Source organism: Hippocampus comes, unplaced genomic scaffold (genome assembly GCF_001891065.2).
Source record: "Hippocampus comes isolate QL1 unplaced genomic scaffold, H_comes_QL1_v1.1 scaffold180, whole genome shotgun sequence".
NCBI classification, from domain to species: Eukaryota; Metazoa; Chordata; class Actinopteri; order Syngnathiformes; family Syngnathidae; genus Hippocampus; species Hippocampus comes.
Genome location: NW_017805076.1, coordinates 1,128,974 through 1,146,263, shown reverse-complemented (window position 1 = coordinate 1,146,263; position 17,290 = coordinate 1,128,974). Strand labels below are relative to the sequence as shown.

General features: G+C 41.5%; 2 protein-coding genes across 3 annotated transcripts in view; one reads left to right on the top strand and one right to left on the bottom strand.

Moving 5' to 3' along the window:
* Positions 1 to 1,149: 1,149 nt before the first annotated feature.
* On the bottom strand, positions 1,150 to 15,222 carry LOC109513070 (uncharacterized). The gene is made up of 6 exons (XM_019865282.1): positions 15,068 to 15,222; positions 6,353 to 6,460; positions 4,180 to 4,319; positions 3,374 to 3,470; positions 2,787 to 2,911; positions 1,150 to 1,467 (listed from the first exon to the last, which is right to left on the bottom strand). Exons 1-6 carry the CDS (start codon positions 15,150 to 15,152, stop codon positions 1,291 to 1,293), a joined length of 732 nt encoding a protein of 243 aa, XP_019720841.1. The 5' UTR covers positions 15,153 to 15,222; the 3' UTR covers positions 1,150 to 1,290.
* A 259-nt stretch (positions 15,223 to 15,481) lies between these two features.
* spata2l (spermatogenesis associated 2-like) overlaps positions 15,482 to 17,290 on the top strand; it is a 19,767-nt gene continuing 17,958 nt past the window's right edge. The window contains exon 1 of one of the 2 annotated variants that reach the window (XM_019865279.1): positions 15,482 to 15,720. The gene's annotated coding sequence lies outside the window, so the exon portion shown is untranslated. Of the gene's footprint in view, positions 15,722 to 17,290 lie in introns of both variants that reach the window. The other variant, XM_019865278.1, reaches the window with a different exon arrangement.

The following is a 17,290-nucleotide window of genomic DNA, read 5'->3' as shown; positions in this document are numbered from 1 at the left end:
GTGTGTGTGTGTGTGTGTGTGTGTGTGTGTGTGTGTGTGTGTGTGTGTGTGTGTGTGTGTGTGTGTGTAGTAAATTTTGACAGGTCGAGGTAGGAAAAACGAAAAGACAGATGAAGCTGAAAAGTATTTATTCATACATCTGTGTCCAAGTCATTTTCTCTGCAAAAACAAATTGTGATCTTTTTAAATAGTTTTTTTTGTATTTGATAACTAAATGACCAGCTCTGTAGCTATAATACATTATTTGTTTAGTACTCACTGATCAGTTATTGTTTGTTAATAATAATAATAATAAGACAGTGCTGTCACTGCATTGGCCCAAGATTTTGACATTGCAGTTGTTGTGAGATACATTATCCAAAGACTTTCGAATGAAGTGGCCACTGATACTCCACTTGTACAATTTATTTAGAAAAAAAAATGCTCAATCCAACTAAAGCAGATTTGATGTAGTTTAGCTTTTGCTTTTATTATTGAAGCTTAGTATGCAACATTTCTATAGTGGTGCTTCATTTTCATGTAGAATAACTTGTAGCTCAGCTCCCTACATTTTCCCAGCGCTTGCCCAACAGTGCAGATGCGCATCTTTTTGTTGTTTTGTTTTCTCTAAATTAGCTTTCAGTGTGCATGTTATGGCACATTTTTATGATTTTTGCCTTGATACAGTACTAGAGTCGATTTGTAATAAACACACAAGATCTGATACCAGAACCCCCATAAAATTCCTTATTGCAAAAGTATTTGGACAAATGACACTTGTTATACCTCAGCCTTGTTTTGTCTTTTGTTTCAGTTGATCATGAATATTTGTAGAGTTGTGACTGAAAATGTATCTAACAGGTATGACTTACATCAGTTGTTCTGTTTGTCCTCATTCCTCACAGTAAATAGGTAAAACTACCTGAGTAGTTAAACTTCAAGGCAAATGCTCATGCTATAAATGTGGGATGCCATGACAAGATTCTCTGTGTTGTGTTTCTGAGCGACATACCTCTAGTTCCCTGCACTGTTTTTGTCTTGATTCATCTGCATCCGATGTGACGTATTACCAATGATCTCCACTTTGCCTGAGATCCGACACTGATAAACTGTGCAACTTTTTCAGTCTTTAGAATAATGAGTTCAGGTTTTCTCAGAGTATTTCTTTTCATTTTTTTGGGACAACTATTACATATTACAAAACAGTTGCTGATACAACGAGCAGCATTTTTCTATTTCAAGGAAGTTAGGTGAGAGTAAGACCATTAGAAATGTGTGAAAAGAGGGAGAACATGGCGGGGTTTCTCAATTTTAAATGTTCTCATCCAAGACGACAGATTTTAAATCTGCAGGGCATCTGATGGTGAAAACGACGTGAGATGCGTTTTGTTGTTCCACCAGTTTGGCAACAGCATCACCCAGGTCAAGGTGATTCAAGTACCCAGGGGTCATTCTCTCCGTTGTAGCAACACCTGTGTCTATCTTCATCTGCCAAGACCAAATAAGACAATGTTCAGCACACACACTACAGAAGAAGAATGCAACACATGAATTATTTACTGGAAATAAAGGGTACTGACAGCAGGTTTCGATCAATATGATCACTGGAATTCATTTAGCCTATGTTCACACTGCAGGGCATAATGCCTCATTTGGAATATTTGTTATATGTACTCGTTCAAATTACAAAAACAAATGCGACTTCTAATGTGAACAGTATGCTTCCATGAAGTGACAAGCAAGTACATAAAACAGCATCACGCGGTGTTGTGTTTACGGAAGTAAATATATCGTCACCTTTCTAAATAATGGCCCGAATCTTTTTTTTTTCATAAAAGACAAAAACTCAGCCAAACCCTGATTATATTGCATGAAATATTAATTTCATTTCAGGGGTAGAATTGAGGGCAGCTTTGTGGGCGAGCTGCCCTCGGTTAGCACATCCGCCTCACAGTGCAGAGGTTCGGTGTTCAATTCCGGTTCCGGCCTTCCTGTGTGGAGTTTGCATGTTCTCCCAGTCCCTGCGTGGGTTTTCTTTGGGTACTTCTGTTTCCTCCCGCATTCAAAAAACATGCACGGCAGGTTAATGCAACACTTAAAATTGTCCCTAGGTGTGAGTGTGAACATGGATGGTTGTTCATCTCGGTGTGCCCTGCGATTGGCTGGCAACCGGTTCAGGGTGTCCCCCGCCTACTGCCGAAGACAGCTGGGATAGGCTCCAGCACGCCCACGACCCTTGTGAGGATGGGGTGGATGGGAAAATGGATGGATGGATGGATGGATAACCTTTGTTCATCCAGGTAAGGGATGGCGCGATGGACGACTGGTTAGCACGTCCACCTCACAGTGCAGAGCTGCAGCGTTCGATTCCGGCCCGTGGCCTTCCTGTGTGGAGTTTGCATGTTCTCCCTGTGCCTGCGTGAGTTTTCTCCAGATACTCTGGGTAGTCGGCTTGGTCTTGACTAAAGAACTGCTATAACCTGACCCACATGGTCATATCTTCGAAAGAGTTCTCACATTTCTCAACTCAACTGTATTCATAGAGCACTTTAAAACAGTTCATTTAATCAATTCAATAGAGTGCAGATAAATAATTTTAGCTCACAACACGAAGCAAAAAAAAAAAAAACAATCAACTGTTTGTAACTTGAGAAAGTTAATTTGAGCCACTCCTCAGTTATACCACAGAATGTCTATATAGTGAAATGCCATCTGTGCTATTTGAAACGAACAAACAGAATTGATCAAATTGCAATGCCCAACGGTATGCCGTTATATTTTTCTCTGTGATGCTATTAATGTCTCACTTGGTAGAGTTTGCAGGGTGATTCTGGGTACTCTTCTCGTAGGACCTGGCAGAAGGCCAGGGCACTGGCAGCTCCGACAGTCAGGAAACCAGTACCGTGCATCAGAAGCTTTTCTCCTGCTCCCCCTGTGATGCAGACCAAACATACATAGGCATGATAAACACTGTCCTCAGGACATCAACCTCGAGAGTGAAAACATTGTAGACATAGACTACAATCACAAGACCTTTGGAGTGCATCACTTTTTACAAGGTGGCATCTCAGATTAGGAAAAGTGGGCATCACACATTTACCTCTTAGTTATTGGCTTAATTTCTCTGGAAATGGTTTTCACTAACATAGTTGCTTTCTACCTTTCGGCACTTAGAGTGCTTTACACTTATTACTGGAACATGATATTATGGAGGTGAGCTTGAAAGCTAATTTATCCATTGATGATGCAACAACCAGAGCCACTGGCACTGGTCAAAGTATCTTGCTCAAGGGTACTTGAACATGGACCTGGCACAACCCATGAGACATTCTATGAATAGGATAAGATATGGTATGGAACCTTTGACGTGCACATATAAAACAAGCGTTCTCACCTGTGATAAATGTGTAGGTACATTTGGAATCATCTCTCACCAAAGGAAAGAAGGCCTTCCATGACACAAATGTACTAAAAAGTAAAGATTCCATCACCTGGAGATTCACAAAGAAAAATAAGACATTTGTTATTAAGTGGGAATGCTCAACAGTAATATTAAATATCAAACATCCGATAGACCGAAGACCTACTTTTCAAGCAGCCAACCTCTTGCAATCTACATTTTTTTTTTTGGGGGGGAATGCTCTGGATGTGCATTCATCCACTATTGGAGGTGGATATCAGTAAGTGGTGGCTCTGTACTCTTGCAGGGTCCACCCAAGTCGGGATCAAACCCGCGCCGCCAGCATGTCTCCAGTTTGGGAGCGCAGAGAGCTGACCAGTCAAATAAAATTGTAACCCACCAACTCAACTCAGCAGCGTATTTGAAGGGATATGATGTGAGGTATACATACAAAGGGTGGCTTAAGTTAAGACGTGAGACTGATTGGGTGCACAGGCTGTAGTGTACATTAACGCAAAATATAATAATAATAATAATAATAATAATAATAATAATAATAATAACAACAACAACAATAACAGTAATAATAATCACAACAACAACAACCCGCATACACAGGAAAACATTTTTCATTACATTTTCAACTTCGGAGCAGTCCATGGTCTACCAGTCAACCGCAATTGACTGGTTGATCATTTCTGCTGTAGATAAACACAATTACTAAACCGAAATAGTCGAAAAAAATAAAATATATGTATTAAGTTTTTTCTTTCTCAACCACTTCCTTTGTGTGTACTTACCCAGTGCAGATCTTTGAGGGTCTGGGTATGTGGAGGTCCTCCCTGCCACCAACTGAACCCCAGAGAGGAAATGACATCTGTAATCTTTCCCACCTTTTTGAGGAGGTCCTGTTTCGCCTGCTCCACTCCAACCTCTGAGCCTGACAGACATATTCAGGGCAGTTTCAAGACTTCAGTAGTCCTAATTGGGTACAGTGACTTGAACAACTCCAGAACACTTTCACAAGCTTTGGAGCAACGTTACCAACTGCAGCTGTAACAAAGTCAAATGTGTGATGAAAATCTACACCTCCATTGTGATGCAAATAAAGGTTTTTCTATCCTTTATTTTTACATCTATTTTTTTTAGGATAATTATACTTTCAGTAGTATGGCCGAGGGTGTGCACTCAGTTGTTCTATGATAGTTTGATGCATACATTGTCACATATTCACTGACACTCACCACAGAAGAGAGCCTGCAGGTGACGTGGACCGCTTCATTCTGGAAGTCCAAACATGGGCATAGTTTACGAGCCCCTTGAATGAGGCTCTTTCGCATGTTTGCAAGGTCAGGTTTGTTTTAAATTCAAAAGTAGACCAATTTAATCAAGACCTCATGTAGCAGTGAACCACTTCTGACATCGAGGGAAAAACTAAGTACATATTCTTCTTTGTTGTACTTAAGTACATTTTGCAGGTATTTGTACTTTTCTTGTTGGTCTATGTGTGCCCAGCGATTGGCTGGCAACCAATTCAGAGTGTATCCCACCTACTGCCCGAAGACAGCTGGGATAGACTCCATCACGCCCGCGACCCTTGTGAGGATAAACGGATTAGAAAATGGATGGATTGTACTCTTCTTGAGTATTTAATTTTCTGACTTTTTACTTTTACTCAAAAAATGGTATCTGGAGTCAATCACAGTGTTAGCCAGACTAAGTCCAGTCAGATAGCACAATGCTTCAACCTGGGAGCACTGGCATAGGTTGCGGACTTCTCATCACCTGGTCACTCAGGACACTGAGTTTCTTGTCCATTAGCTCCTCATCGCCTGTAAAATGGACTTTTCGTGTTTAATTGATCTGTGGCAGCAGTCTAATGATTTTGCAACACAATTAGACTCGAAATTCTCACCAATGTCATTTCCTGTATTCTGCTCAGTTCAATCCACAATACAGTTTTCTGTCAGTCTGTGTCAGACTGTTACTGTCATTTGTCACCTAAGCCTTGTTCATGCTTCTTGTAGTAATCATACTGCCCTGCCTCCCTGCACTTCTGCAAACATCACACAAAACTTGGCAGACTTGGCTTGCTTGACATTTAGTGGGGACTCGACTTGACGGGCAAGATTTTTTCCCCCCCACTAATTTGCTTAAAACTTGAAGGGTAAGACTTGGGACTTGCCCATACAGAACATGATTTCCTCGCATCTCTTGTCCTTCTACTTTAATGCGAATCTTTTGTAGCACAAAGTCACAAAGAATCTGTACTTCTATTTAAGTACATATGGTGATATTTACCACCTCTGTCTGTATGAAGTTAAAAAATTATAATCATCACTGTGCCAAACAAGTTTAGAACAGTCAGTGAGTTGAAAAAAGCCTTATGTAGTTGATCTAAATAATTGCTATTGATTGATACTTAGGTTTATCTTTCTCTCCTGTGTGCACTGCTGCACAGCCATCAAAATCTTTGTATTCATTTGAACTCAAGGCTTCGGGGTAGATCAGCTGTGTATGCTGCAAGCACATTTTTGTGCTTCAAAGGAGTGAAAAGTTACTTTTTCACACACGCCTAGGGATAATTTAGAGTGTTCAATCAGCTTGCCATGCATGTTTTTGGAATGTGGGAGGAAACCAGAGTACCAGGAGAAAACCCACGCAGGCCCGGGGAGAACATGCAAACTCCACACAGGAAGGCCAGAGCCAGGATCGAACCCACAACCTCTGCACTGTGAGGTCGACGCGCTAACCAGTGGGCCACCCACAAGTGTCAGTTTTGCACTTTATTCAGAAAGTGATCTAGACATAAAAAAGTACAGTTATGGATTTTTTTTTTTTTTTTTTACGTTTCTCATAATTTTTTTTTATTTACCCATGAACGTTACTCTAGTCTAGGTCCTAAAAAATATAGTACCAAAAACATCAACAAATAAGGATGGGTTTACTTGAAAAATCACTTGCATAACTCACCCACGTCACCTACAATTGTGATGAGGCTGTCTTTCGTGTTGGCAGAGATGAATGATGTGAGTCTCTCCAGCCGGTTGCTGTCTCTCGAGATTACCGCAACTTTGAAACCTGCAGTAATTAACAACAACAAAAACACTTAGACACACATTCACACATTCTCAACCCAACTTAATTTCCAGAGTACTTCAACAACAACTGCAGCTGTGACAAAGTGCTGTAAAATAATAAGTCCGACTAATATGGAGAATAGATCCCTCCTCATTGGAGTTTTTATTCCCTCTTGTAGAATAGTCTACATGTGTGTCGTCATTCGTCGATGAGAGAGTGGAAATGATTGAGTCCACTGACCAGTATGAGGGAGCCAGGATGCTCAAATGATCTCGCGATGACAACGTACTGTCCATGACTTGACTTGTGTTACAAGAGCGGAAGTCCCTGTAAAGCACTTTGGAGTTAAAATTTCTTGATGAAAAGTGCTCTCTAGTTTTGCTTGATTGAATAGTTTTATAAATGCTTTTGACCTTTTAAAAGGAAATTGTGAAATTTGAAACCATAGATGGTAAAGTTAACTTGTAATGAGGATCTTTAACGACATAGTGTGGGGCCTAATGGGACATACTAATCTTGAATCCCCATGTAAATTTCCATTCCCAAACTAAATGTCCATTCCCAAACACCTTGTACAACTGTTGCACCAACTGTACTGACATGAATCATTTTGTTTGTTGTTGCGTCATGTGGACCTGATGTGGATTGTTTTCAGCATTTTTTTGGCCACGACGTTCGTCAAAGGAGAAGAATCTGTGCTTGGTGTGCTTCTCGGCAGCACGCGTGTACCAGCACTGATTTTGATTGGGAGGAATGTTGGCGCCATTTGACAACCCCGGGGCGCTTGTGTTTTTTGCGCCTGTAACGGGCAGCATTTTTCACAGCCCTTTGTTCAGCGGAAATATTGGTGCTGTTGGACAGTCTGCGGCTGGATGGCTTGTGGAGCCGATGATGAGAACAAAGAAGTGCCCGCACAGAGCGCAGATGCGTATGTGGAACTGGCAGTCGCCGCTTGGAATTGAAGCGGATTTACATCTTCTTGTTTGCTTTCAAACTTAGCTTGTAGCAGATGTGTGCACATTTTCAGCGTGACGTCTTTGAGCCACTAGTGAAAGGACACTTTGATTCTCTCCTCTTTCATCTATAACTACTTCAAACGACAAAGTGTATGCAGAAAAAGTGGTTAAGATTGTATGACTGTCTGTTTCTTATGTGTTGTATTATTTTGTTATTTTATGTTAACCGTTCTGTTGATGGCCGCACGGGTACCCGCAGCAGCTCCTCTCTCTCTTGTGGTTGCACAATGGTTGAGAGGAAAGAAATTTCATCTGTGCTGTATGTTGCACGTAGAGCATATTTGACAATGAAGCTGACTTGACTTGACTTGACTTGATCATGGCTCAAACACAAGAAATGTGAATTGAAACAACGAAAAAGATTATCAATCTAAAAAAGGTAAATCTTCACACAATGTTGGAATAGATGTTGTTCATAGTCAGCTGTGTCTAAAACCTATATACAGTACATCCATCCAGCCATTATCTGATCCACTTATCCTCACAAGGGTCGCGGGCGGCTGGAGCCTATCCCAGCTGTCTTCGGGCAGTAGGCGGGTACACCCTAAACTTGTTGCCACCCAATCGCATGGCACACATAGATGAACAACCATTCACACTGACAGTTGCACCTTGGCAGTGTCCAATTAACCAACCATACATGTTTTTGTAATGTGGTTGAAGACTGGAGTACCCAGAGAAAACCCACACAAGCACAGGGAAAACATGCAAACGCCACTCAGAAGGCCGGAGCCCGGAAACCAAACCCTGGACCTCTGAACTAGACCACTGTGCTGCCACTTATATACAAGACAACTTTATTTATACTGTATATCATAATTAACAACAGCTGCAGCTGAAACAAAGCACTTTGCATATAACATAAAATGACAATAATACAACAACCACAGAAAGCCCATCCATCAATTTTCCGATCTGCTTTATCCTCACAAGTGTCGCAGCGGGTGCTAGAGCCTATCCCAGCCATCTTCGGGCAGTAGGCCGGGGGACACCCTGAACCGGTTGCCAGCCAATCGCAGAACAAAAGAAAGTGAAAACCGTAAATTAAAAAAAACAAACTGATGATACAAACTCATACAGTAGACACCAGAAAACTATAGAACAGTCTCAGTCTCGTATTGGGTCGAAAGCCAAAGAATAAAGATGTGTCTTCAAACGAGTTTTAAAAATGGACTGGAGGGAGGCTTGCCAAATATTTCATGGAAGGTCATTCCAGAGGGAACAGAAAAGGCTCGATCCCCTTGGAGGCTCAGCTTGGTCCTCTGCACCTTCAGTTGATCTGATCGGCAGACTTGAGGCACCTGACAGGTGCATAGGGGTCGACGAGCTCAGAGAGGTAAGATAGGTTCGTGGCCATTTAATGATTTGAAAACAAATAGAAGTATCTTATAATGATTGGATTTTGATTAGACTTTTTATTTGGTCTCCCATAGGAGAAACTTGTCTCGGAGGACATGCCCTCCTTGCTGCTACATGCATTGAACAATACAAACACATACGCTACACCACATACATTGGACAATACATACAGTACCGAACGATATATACTCTACACACAATGGACGGTACATCACAGTCATATGCACACTCCACACTGCCCTCATGTCCTCTTGCTTGTCTGTCTGCCTTCCTCTAGTTGTTTGTTAATTAGGTTGATAGCCTGCGGTATGAATGAGTTTTTGTATCGGTTTAATTTGCAGAGAAGGGTCCTGTACCTCCTTCGCGAATGTAGGAGCTCGAATTGGGAGTGCAGCACGTGAGAAGGATTATCGAGAATGTTGTTGGCCTGTTGAATGACGGACTGCACATATATATCCTGGGGAGCAGATATAATGAACTCTAAAATGTACTGGGAGCCAGTGAAGATAAGCCAGACTTGTGGTTGTTTGCTCCCTCTTACGAGCTCCAGTTAGGAGGCGAGCAGCAGCATTTTGGACCAACTGGAGATGCTCGAGGGAGGATTGACTGATTCCAAAATAAAGTGTATGACAGTAATCTATGCGAGAAGTACTGAAGGCATGGATTACAATTTCTAAGTGCTACTGAGAAAGGAAGGTTAGCTGGATTTAACAACAGCACTGATTTGCCAGTACAATTTAAAATCACTATCCAATTTAAAACCAAAGTTCGAGACTGTTTGCTTTAGATAAGATGCTAGAGTGCCCAGGTCAACAAGGTGGGATGTACAATGGCCACTGGGACCAAACACCATACATTCTATTTTCTTTTCATTGAAATTTAAGAAATTCAGTGAGATCCACGCTTCCATTTCCTCGAGACTGGACAAAAGTGGTCTTCAGGAGAATGCATACTTTTTGCTCAGGGGGACATAGATCTCACTGTCACCAGCATAGCAGTGGAAGGAAATACCATGGTGTCTTAGGATGGAATCTAAGGGCGGCAAATACAGTGAAAACAGCAGGGGCTCCAAAATAGAACCCTGTGAAACACCCTACGGCAGAGGGGCAGAGTGGGACTCAGACTAACCTAGACTAACACAAAATTTTCTGTCAGCCAAATAGGATCTAATCGACTAGAGCACTACCACTAATGAACACCTGATGCTGCAAACAGGCCAGCAGAATACTGTAGTCCACTGTATTGAATGTTGCAGTTAGATCCAACAAAACAAGACACACACAATCTCCAGTTTCATTTGCCTGGAAGATATCATTAAAAATTTGTAACAGGGCTGACTGTGCTGTGCATCATCTTGAACTCTGACTTGAAAACCTAGACCAAATACACACAGCATGGGAAGGTTGTGAAAGCCAAGCACAGTAACAGACCAAAGACAATATCAAAGAGTCAAGAAAGAAAACTTAAAGCAGTATGTCTTGAAAAAAGAAAATGAAAAGCAAAAAATGAGGAACAAATGGAAAGAAACTGGAATCAATAGCGCCGTTCACACGGCAACGTTTGGTCCGACGCTGCGCCGAAACAGATCCAGTCGAACGTTCACACGTGCACATTTGCTCCGACGTAGCTCCACTAAAGAGCTTATACCGGACCAAATTTGATCCACCTCAGGGAGGTGGTTTAAAAATTTGCTCCAGAGCAAATGCTCGTTTGCGACGCTACGCCGGAACAAATGTGCACGTGTGAACGCAGCTGGGTTAAATTTGCTCCAGAGCAAATGCTCGCTTGCGGGGGAGTGGCCTCGCTACGCTCGCTACCAGATGCACGGAATCCGACCCCGGTCGACAGTGACGAGGGGGCCAGCGACACAGACGAAGCCCAGCCGTGCAATGCATTTGCACAACGAAATAACGCTGAAATACAGAATAAGAGGACAGGCAAAGAGAAATCTCGATGTGCATTTGCTTAATTACGCAGATAAATCTTGTGGCTTACTAGGCTTTAAATAGAATAATTCAAGTGAAATAAATAGGTAAAGATATCTGAAATTATTTCTATAGGATTGTTTAAACGAAATTAACATACGTGCGCACTGGTCTGGCTGGCCGCGCTCCTGTTTAGCAGTTAAATAGCAATTAAATTACAGCGCATTCTCTCTGTTTTATCCAAATTGTTTGTTTTAAAACAAGTATTCCTTAGTTTAGTATCCACACATTGTTTTAGTATACATTTTTTAAAACATACATTGTGGCAGTCACAAGGAGCACACACGATTGACTGTAAACACGTCTTTATTCCACGACTGCCGACAAGTGGATCTATTCTGAACAAGGACAGAATAGTGTCCGCCATAATATTTATTAAAAGAAAAGTAAATAAAAGTCCGCGAGAGAGAAGCCCGACCCGAATCTGTTTTACTTCCGCATTCCTGTCGCTTTGGTCCGCAGCAGAAACTGCACGTGTGACCGCAAGTGGAGCTGCTCCGACGCTGCGCCGGAGCTGTCACGCTCAGCGGCTTTGCACGTGTGACCGCTCCACAAAATTTGCTCCGGTGTAAAATATATCGCAACAAAATATTTCGGTGCAGCGTCGGACCAAATGTGTGCCGTGTGAACAGGGCTAATGTCTCTGACTGAACTACAAGAAATGGAAATGGGATTTGCATACAGAAAACTAAAGCTAAATGAAAGCCATCATTAACACCTAAATAGGCAACAATGGGCTAAGGAAAAGCAATTGTGGACTGTCGTTCATTGGATGAAAGTCATATTCAGTACTGAATCGCAAATCTGCATTGGGCAGTGCTTCTCAATTATTTTCTGTCATGCCCCCCCTAGGAAGAAGAAAACATCTCGCGCCCCCCCTTAACCTACACGAGAATATAAAAGAAAGAAATATGGACCAACTTACACCAAAGAATAGCTTTATTAACTGAACCAGAAAAGATTCAAAGTGCATCTGAAATTCAAAAATTTAATTAAATCCTGAATTAAACTGTAAACATTTTTGACTGCCCATGTCAAACAAACCATTGGATACTGAAAAACAAAATTAAATAAAATAAATACATAATAATGCATTCAAACTGATCACCAACATTAACTGAGGAGCACAATATAAAAAAAAAAAACTTTAACCTGCAAAACAAAAGTATATAAAATAACTTGCTCATTTTTTTTTAATCAAAGATTATGTCTGGATTAATGGCTACAATGTGCACGTTTTCAATGCACCGCTTTACGAAGCGAGGTTTGAAGCAGGACACAGCAACTCTCGGCTCCTGCTCAATGTGTAACCGGGACTTGTATTTTAGTTAACTGAAATAGCAGTCACAAAGCGGCATGATTGTTGGCAATATTCGGCACATTTTTGCTGAAAAAACTCAAGCGGCTTATCAGCCTGATTGGGGTGTAATGTCTTCAAGTCACACCTTAATTTATTTGGCTTCAGGCTGTCCGCTACCAACATTTAGACACAGTAGTAAGCACACCGATATTTCCTCGTCTCCCTCCGTAGTTACACTGAAGCCGAGCGCTACATACGCCTCGTCATAGTTCCTCCCTTCGAATGCTCCCCGCGCAAACTCTGCCAATGAGAGCGCCACTGCCTCCTAACGTAGTGGAGATGCAACTGCACTTTATTCTAGGACAGTAAAAAAAAATCTAAATAAAAAAGCATGTTCCCCAAGGTCAAACGTGCCCCCCCCTGACGGAGCCTCGCGCCCCCCTGGGGGGGCCCCACTATTTCAGAACCATTGGCATTGGGCAAGTTGATGATGCTGGAACTTTTGTTTGGTGCCATTCCAATGGGATTCATGAAGAGAACTGCCTAAGGACAATCTGAACATTCCCACAGTCATTGACGATACGGGGCTTCATGTTAGAGGTAAGATCGGGCCTAAAAAATCCAGCCCGACCTGACCCGGCCCGCGGTTATTAAAGCCCAACCCGACCCGATCCCGACCAATTAACTTGATTTGCAGGCCCGAACCTGAAGCAAACACTAAATTTCATATTTTATTTGTGAGGACTCGGGAGGAGGAGGGGTGATTTATGATAACAAATTAAAGACTGTCTTTTGTAACGAAATCTAAGTTAAACAAGACTGTATAAACATTTACATCTTATATATTTCTGTTTCTGCAGAGGGCACATTAACCGACAGTTTTCCATCATTGACAGATTTTTTTTAAGAGTTGTCAGAAAAAATTTAAGGCCATCTGTCCTTTTGACGGGTTGAAAATTGGGCTATAAACCATAGCAGCAGTACGTTCTGAAGAATCTAGCGTGGCACTTGAAGAGAGAGAAGCAGAGAGACAAAGAAGAACAATGACGGGTGGATAATAGACAGAGACAGGAAGGAGTGCTTTGAATTGTCATTGCAAGAGTTTAGTACAGTACGTGTTGTGATGAGATGACTTTTTTTTTTTTTGGGAACCACGATCTCTCGTGGCCAAAACTATTCACGGCCTCGAAACGCCTCAGCACACTAAACATACAGGTATATTTATTAAAAAAAAGTCAGCGAGAGAGAAGCCCGGCCCAACCCGACCCGAAGCAATGACTGACATTTTAGGCCCGACCCGACCCGAATTTTGGGTCGGGTCAGGTTGGGCTCGGGCTTAAGATCTTACCTCTACTTCATGTCAGGTCAAGGCACAGGGGCTGCTATTACATCTTGAATAGTTTACGTAAACATTTTGGACAGTTGTCCTATTAATTGAAAGAATGTTTGTGGATGATGACATTTTTCAAGATGCTAATGTATCTAGCCATACAGCAAAAACTGTGAAAACAATCTTGATAGAAAGACATAAAGTCAATGTTGTGGCCTGAAAATTATCCAGATCTCAATCCAACTGAAAATCTTTGGTTGAAGTTGAAGAAACAGGTCCATGGTAAGTCTCCAACCTGCTAAGTTGATCTAGCAATAGCAATCAGATAAAGTAGGAGTCATATTGATGAAGAGTACTGTTTATCACTCATGAAGTCTATGCCTCGGGGACTGCGAGCTGTTGTAAAAGCCAGAGGTGTTGCAACAAAATACTATTTGGTTTTTATCCCTCTCATGATTTTTTTTCCTCAAAATTGAGTGATTGCATATGTTTTTCTCCTCTGCTTGTTCTAAACCACAGGTGTTGAACTCTAGGCCCTGGGGCCAGATCTGGCCCGCCGTATCATTTTGTATGTTACACATACGTACAGCACATTTGACAATAAAGTTGTATTCAATTCAATTCAATTCAATTTTCTGTGGCCCACGAAAGCGAATCAAACCTGTCAACTTATACAATGATTGCTAAAATCTGACAAAAAAAAAAATCAACTTCTCGTGTAATAAATAGGTGAGATATTGTAAGCATTTTCTTGTTCCCAAATGCCTCATTCCACTAACTTAAACAATTGTTGAATGAGCCATTATTCTTGACTTCTTTATATGTTTTCACAGTCATAACGCCCCTCCAAGGGAAACGGTCATTACAATGTGGCCGGTGACAAAAATGAGTTTGGCACCCCTGGTCTAAAGACTGACTACCAAATTTTTCTTTCTTGATGCCTTTTAGTGATTCTTAAAGTCAGAAAGTTGCCAATTGTAATTACATGTTTTGTAGCATTTCTGTGATCTGCTTTTTTTATTCCCTACAAATTTAAATGACTGAATTAACATCAACTGACACTGGTGCTCCCATATCTTTAGTTTACTCTGGCAATGCTTTAAGTAAAAATCTTGACATACGCACATATTATAATTGACAATTTTGTCAAACCTCAGGTTAGTAAGTGGTCCTGGTGACCTCCCACCTACGCCCGCTCCCCCATCTCCCCAGTAGAGCTTTTGAAAATTTGTGGGCCTCTGCATCATTTAAGTTGCCCATCCCCGACCTTAACGATTGTCAGAGCTGTCAGTCACAACAGAAACGTATTTGCAGAATTTATGATGTTTTCGATTTAAAATAAATTGTAAAACTGTAGCGAATATTAAATCTAATTGTTTTTAATCACGAATCAAATGTAACTTTACCTCAGCCGAGCCAAAACAGTGCTGATACATTTACATTTTTTGCTGATTAGTCACATAGGCTTCGATACAGATTTTTTTCCACACTACACAATGTTATTAGTTATATTTTTTATAAATAATGTACTATATTAATATAATTATATATTTAACATCCTATCATACACCGTCACCGTAGTGTACAGAAACAGTAAGTCAGCTGTGTCGATCTTACCTTTATCCAGTAGGGCTTTGACTATTCCAGAGCCAACTGTCCCGGCTCCACCCAGAACCAACACAACTCTGTCTGATTTTGACATGACAGTTTCGTTGGACTTGCCGGCTGAGTCTGCTCAACAAGCAAAGTTAAGATCTTGTGTTGCGCTTGGTAACAAGGTTGCTTTTAAATAAGAGACCGCTTGGACCTCCCCCTATCTTCTGCACTCAAGCCACGCCCTGGTATTGGCCTGTTAGTATCACTGGAATGTACATGAGAATTGAAGCACTACTGTAAAAAACGTCCCCGCCATCAAGTACCTGTTGAAAGTTGACGTTATCCTTGAGATGCGTCGCTTGATGTGAGACTATCAATGCGTGTGACATACTTAATAATTCACTTGTATTTTATTTACTGATGTATGGTATTTATTTTTCCTCTTCATAAATCCCACGTTTCGAATCGAAATCACGCTGACAACAGAGTTCCACTCGCCCAAGCTACGCAGGTCCAAAACCAAACGCACCTCATTCAAACGGGCAAAAAATGTCTGTCACGTGACACGGCGTGTTTACTTTCGCCTTGACATTCAAGTGGCTAAATGCGGTTGGAGCGTTTGGCCCCAGCATCTTTTAATCTTATATCGGCAAGCGTCTGAAGAAACACGTACAGGTGGGTTTAGGTTTTTTTTCTTCTTTTTTTCCCCCAACTACGTCTGTCGATCTATGTGTTCCATTGTATAATCTGCGAGTTGGAAGCATGCAAACATTCAGCAGGATACCGTCGAATTCAGTGTTGAGCTGTCGACATTCTGAAAATGCTTTTTATTGGGGGCGGGGGGTGACGGAATCTATGTCCTAAAATTACAACGCTGTCTCGATGAGATTCGCTGTTTAACTCGGCCTAATACCTACGTCTTGGTAGAAAACAAACATATACACACGCACTCACACACACGCTTTGTCAAACATAGCTATTGTAATCTGAATGACCATCTTTTATTTCCTGAAATGGAACCAGTACATGGCTTCTGAGGGAAGGGAGGGAGGGGGACCAGGTTTCCAAAAAAATGTAGGTTGTTGAAGTGCGCCTGAACCAACATAGAGAAAGGCTTTCACCCTTCTTTCGACACTGCGGTCAAACCAGCCTCCACTCGCAAAATTGAAGTCAAGTGAGTCACCACTGCGATTGTGTTTACTGTGCATTACGGTAATTTGCCGCCAGCAAGCGGCGTTGGCTACCTTCAAAATAAAAGCGCCCCAACTAATGCCTGCACGTCAGTGGTTTGGACGATAGGAATTTTTATATATATATATCTCACTGTTGTGTCCAAGGACCGGCAACCCGAGGCCAAGGCCAAGGCCAAGGACTTGCCTCCGAGGCCAAGGCCTTGGAAAATTTTCCGAGGCAAGGCCAAGGCCAAGGACTTGAGAAATTATTTATATTATTTCAGCTAGCTTGCGTTGCCAGGTAAATTAAACTTGCTCGCTGCCTTCAGATTAAACAGAGCAGGCCCCTGTGCGCTGTAAGTGAACGGGCACAGTCAGGTTTCAAGAGCCAATCAGATCACGAGTCTCAGACTCGTGATCATCAATTTCACCTGATATTGAAAAAAAAAAAAAATTCAAACTCCCCTCATTCAGACCCATTTTTGATGTAGAATTACCATTTACTTTATTTTCTTTCTCAACTTGAGAACGCTTCTTGGCTCTGTTCTGAGTTTTTTTATTCTTCCTGGGTGAATTTATCGTTGCTCGACAGCCAAGAAATTACTTATATCAGAGATGAAAGTCCTCCGGATTTTCCGGAATTCCGGGTTTTTCAAATTTTTATGAAAACTTCTCCGGAGAATTGAGGAAAATTTGCATAAAATTAATCCGGATATTAGTTGACAACATTGAACGAAGACGCGTTTGAGTTCGTTGTATTGCTTTCACGAGCGTAGCCATATTGAGGCACTAACACTAGTAACAGTAAAGAGATTTTTGTTTGTGTAATAACGACAGAAGACATGATGACTAATGGTTTAGTAGAACGAATGGCAACTCGCAACAACAGTAGCAAGCATCATTTTGCCTCTTGGGTTATACCATCTCAACTAGAACGTGGGGGATAGTCCCCAAACAATTTTCGTCTCTTTATAAACACACCTGCTAAACCCCAGTGGAACGAATAAAATACGCCGTGGACAAGACAGTTGTCGGAAAAAATTTATTTGGCCCAAAAGGGAAAAACACAGAT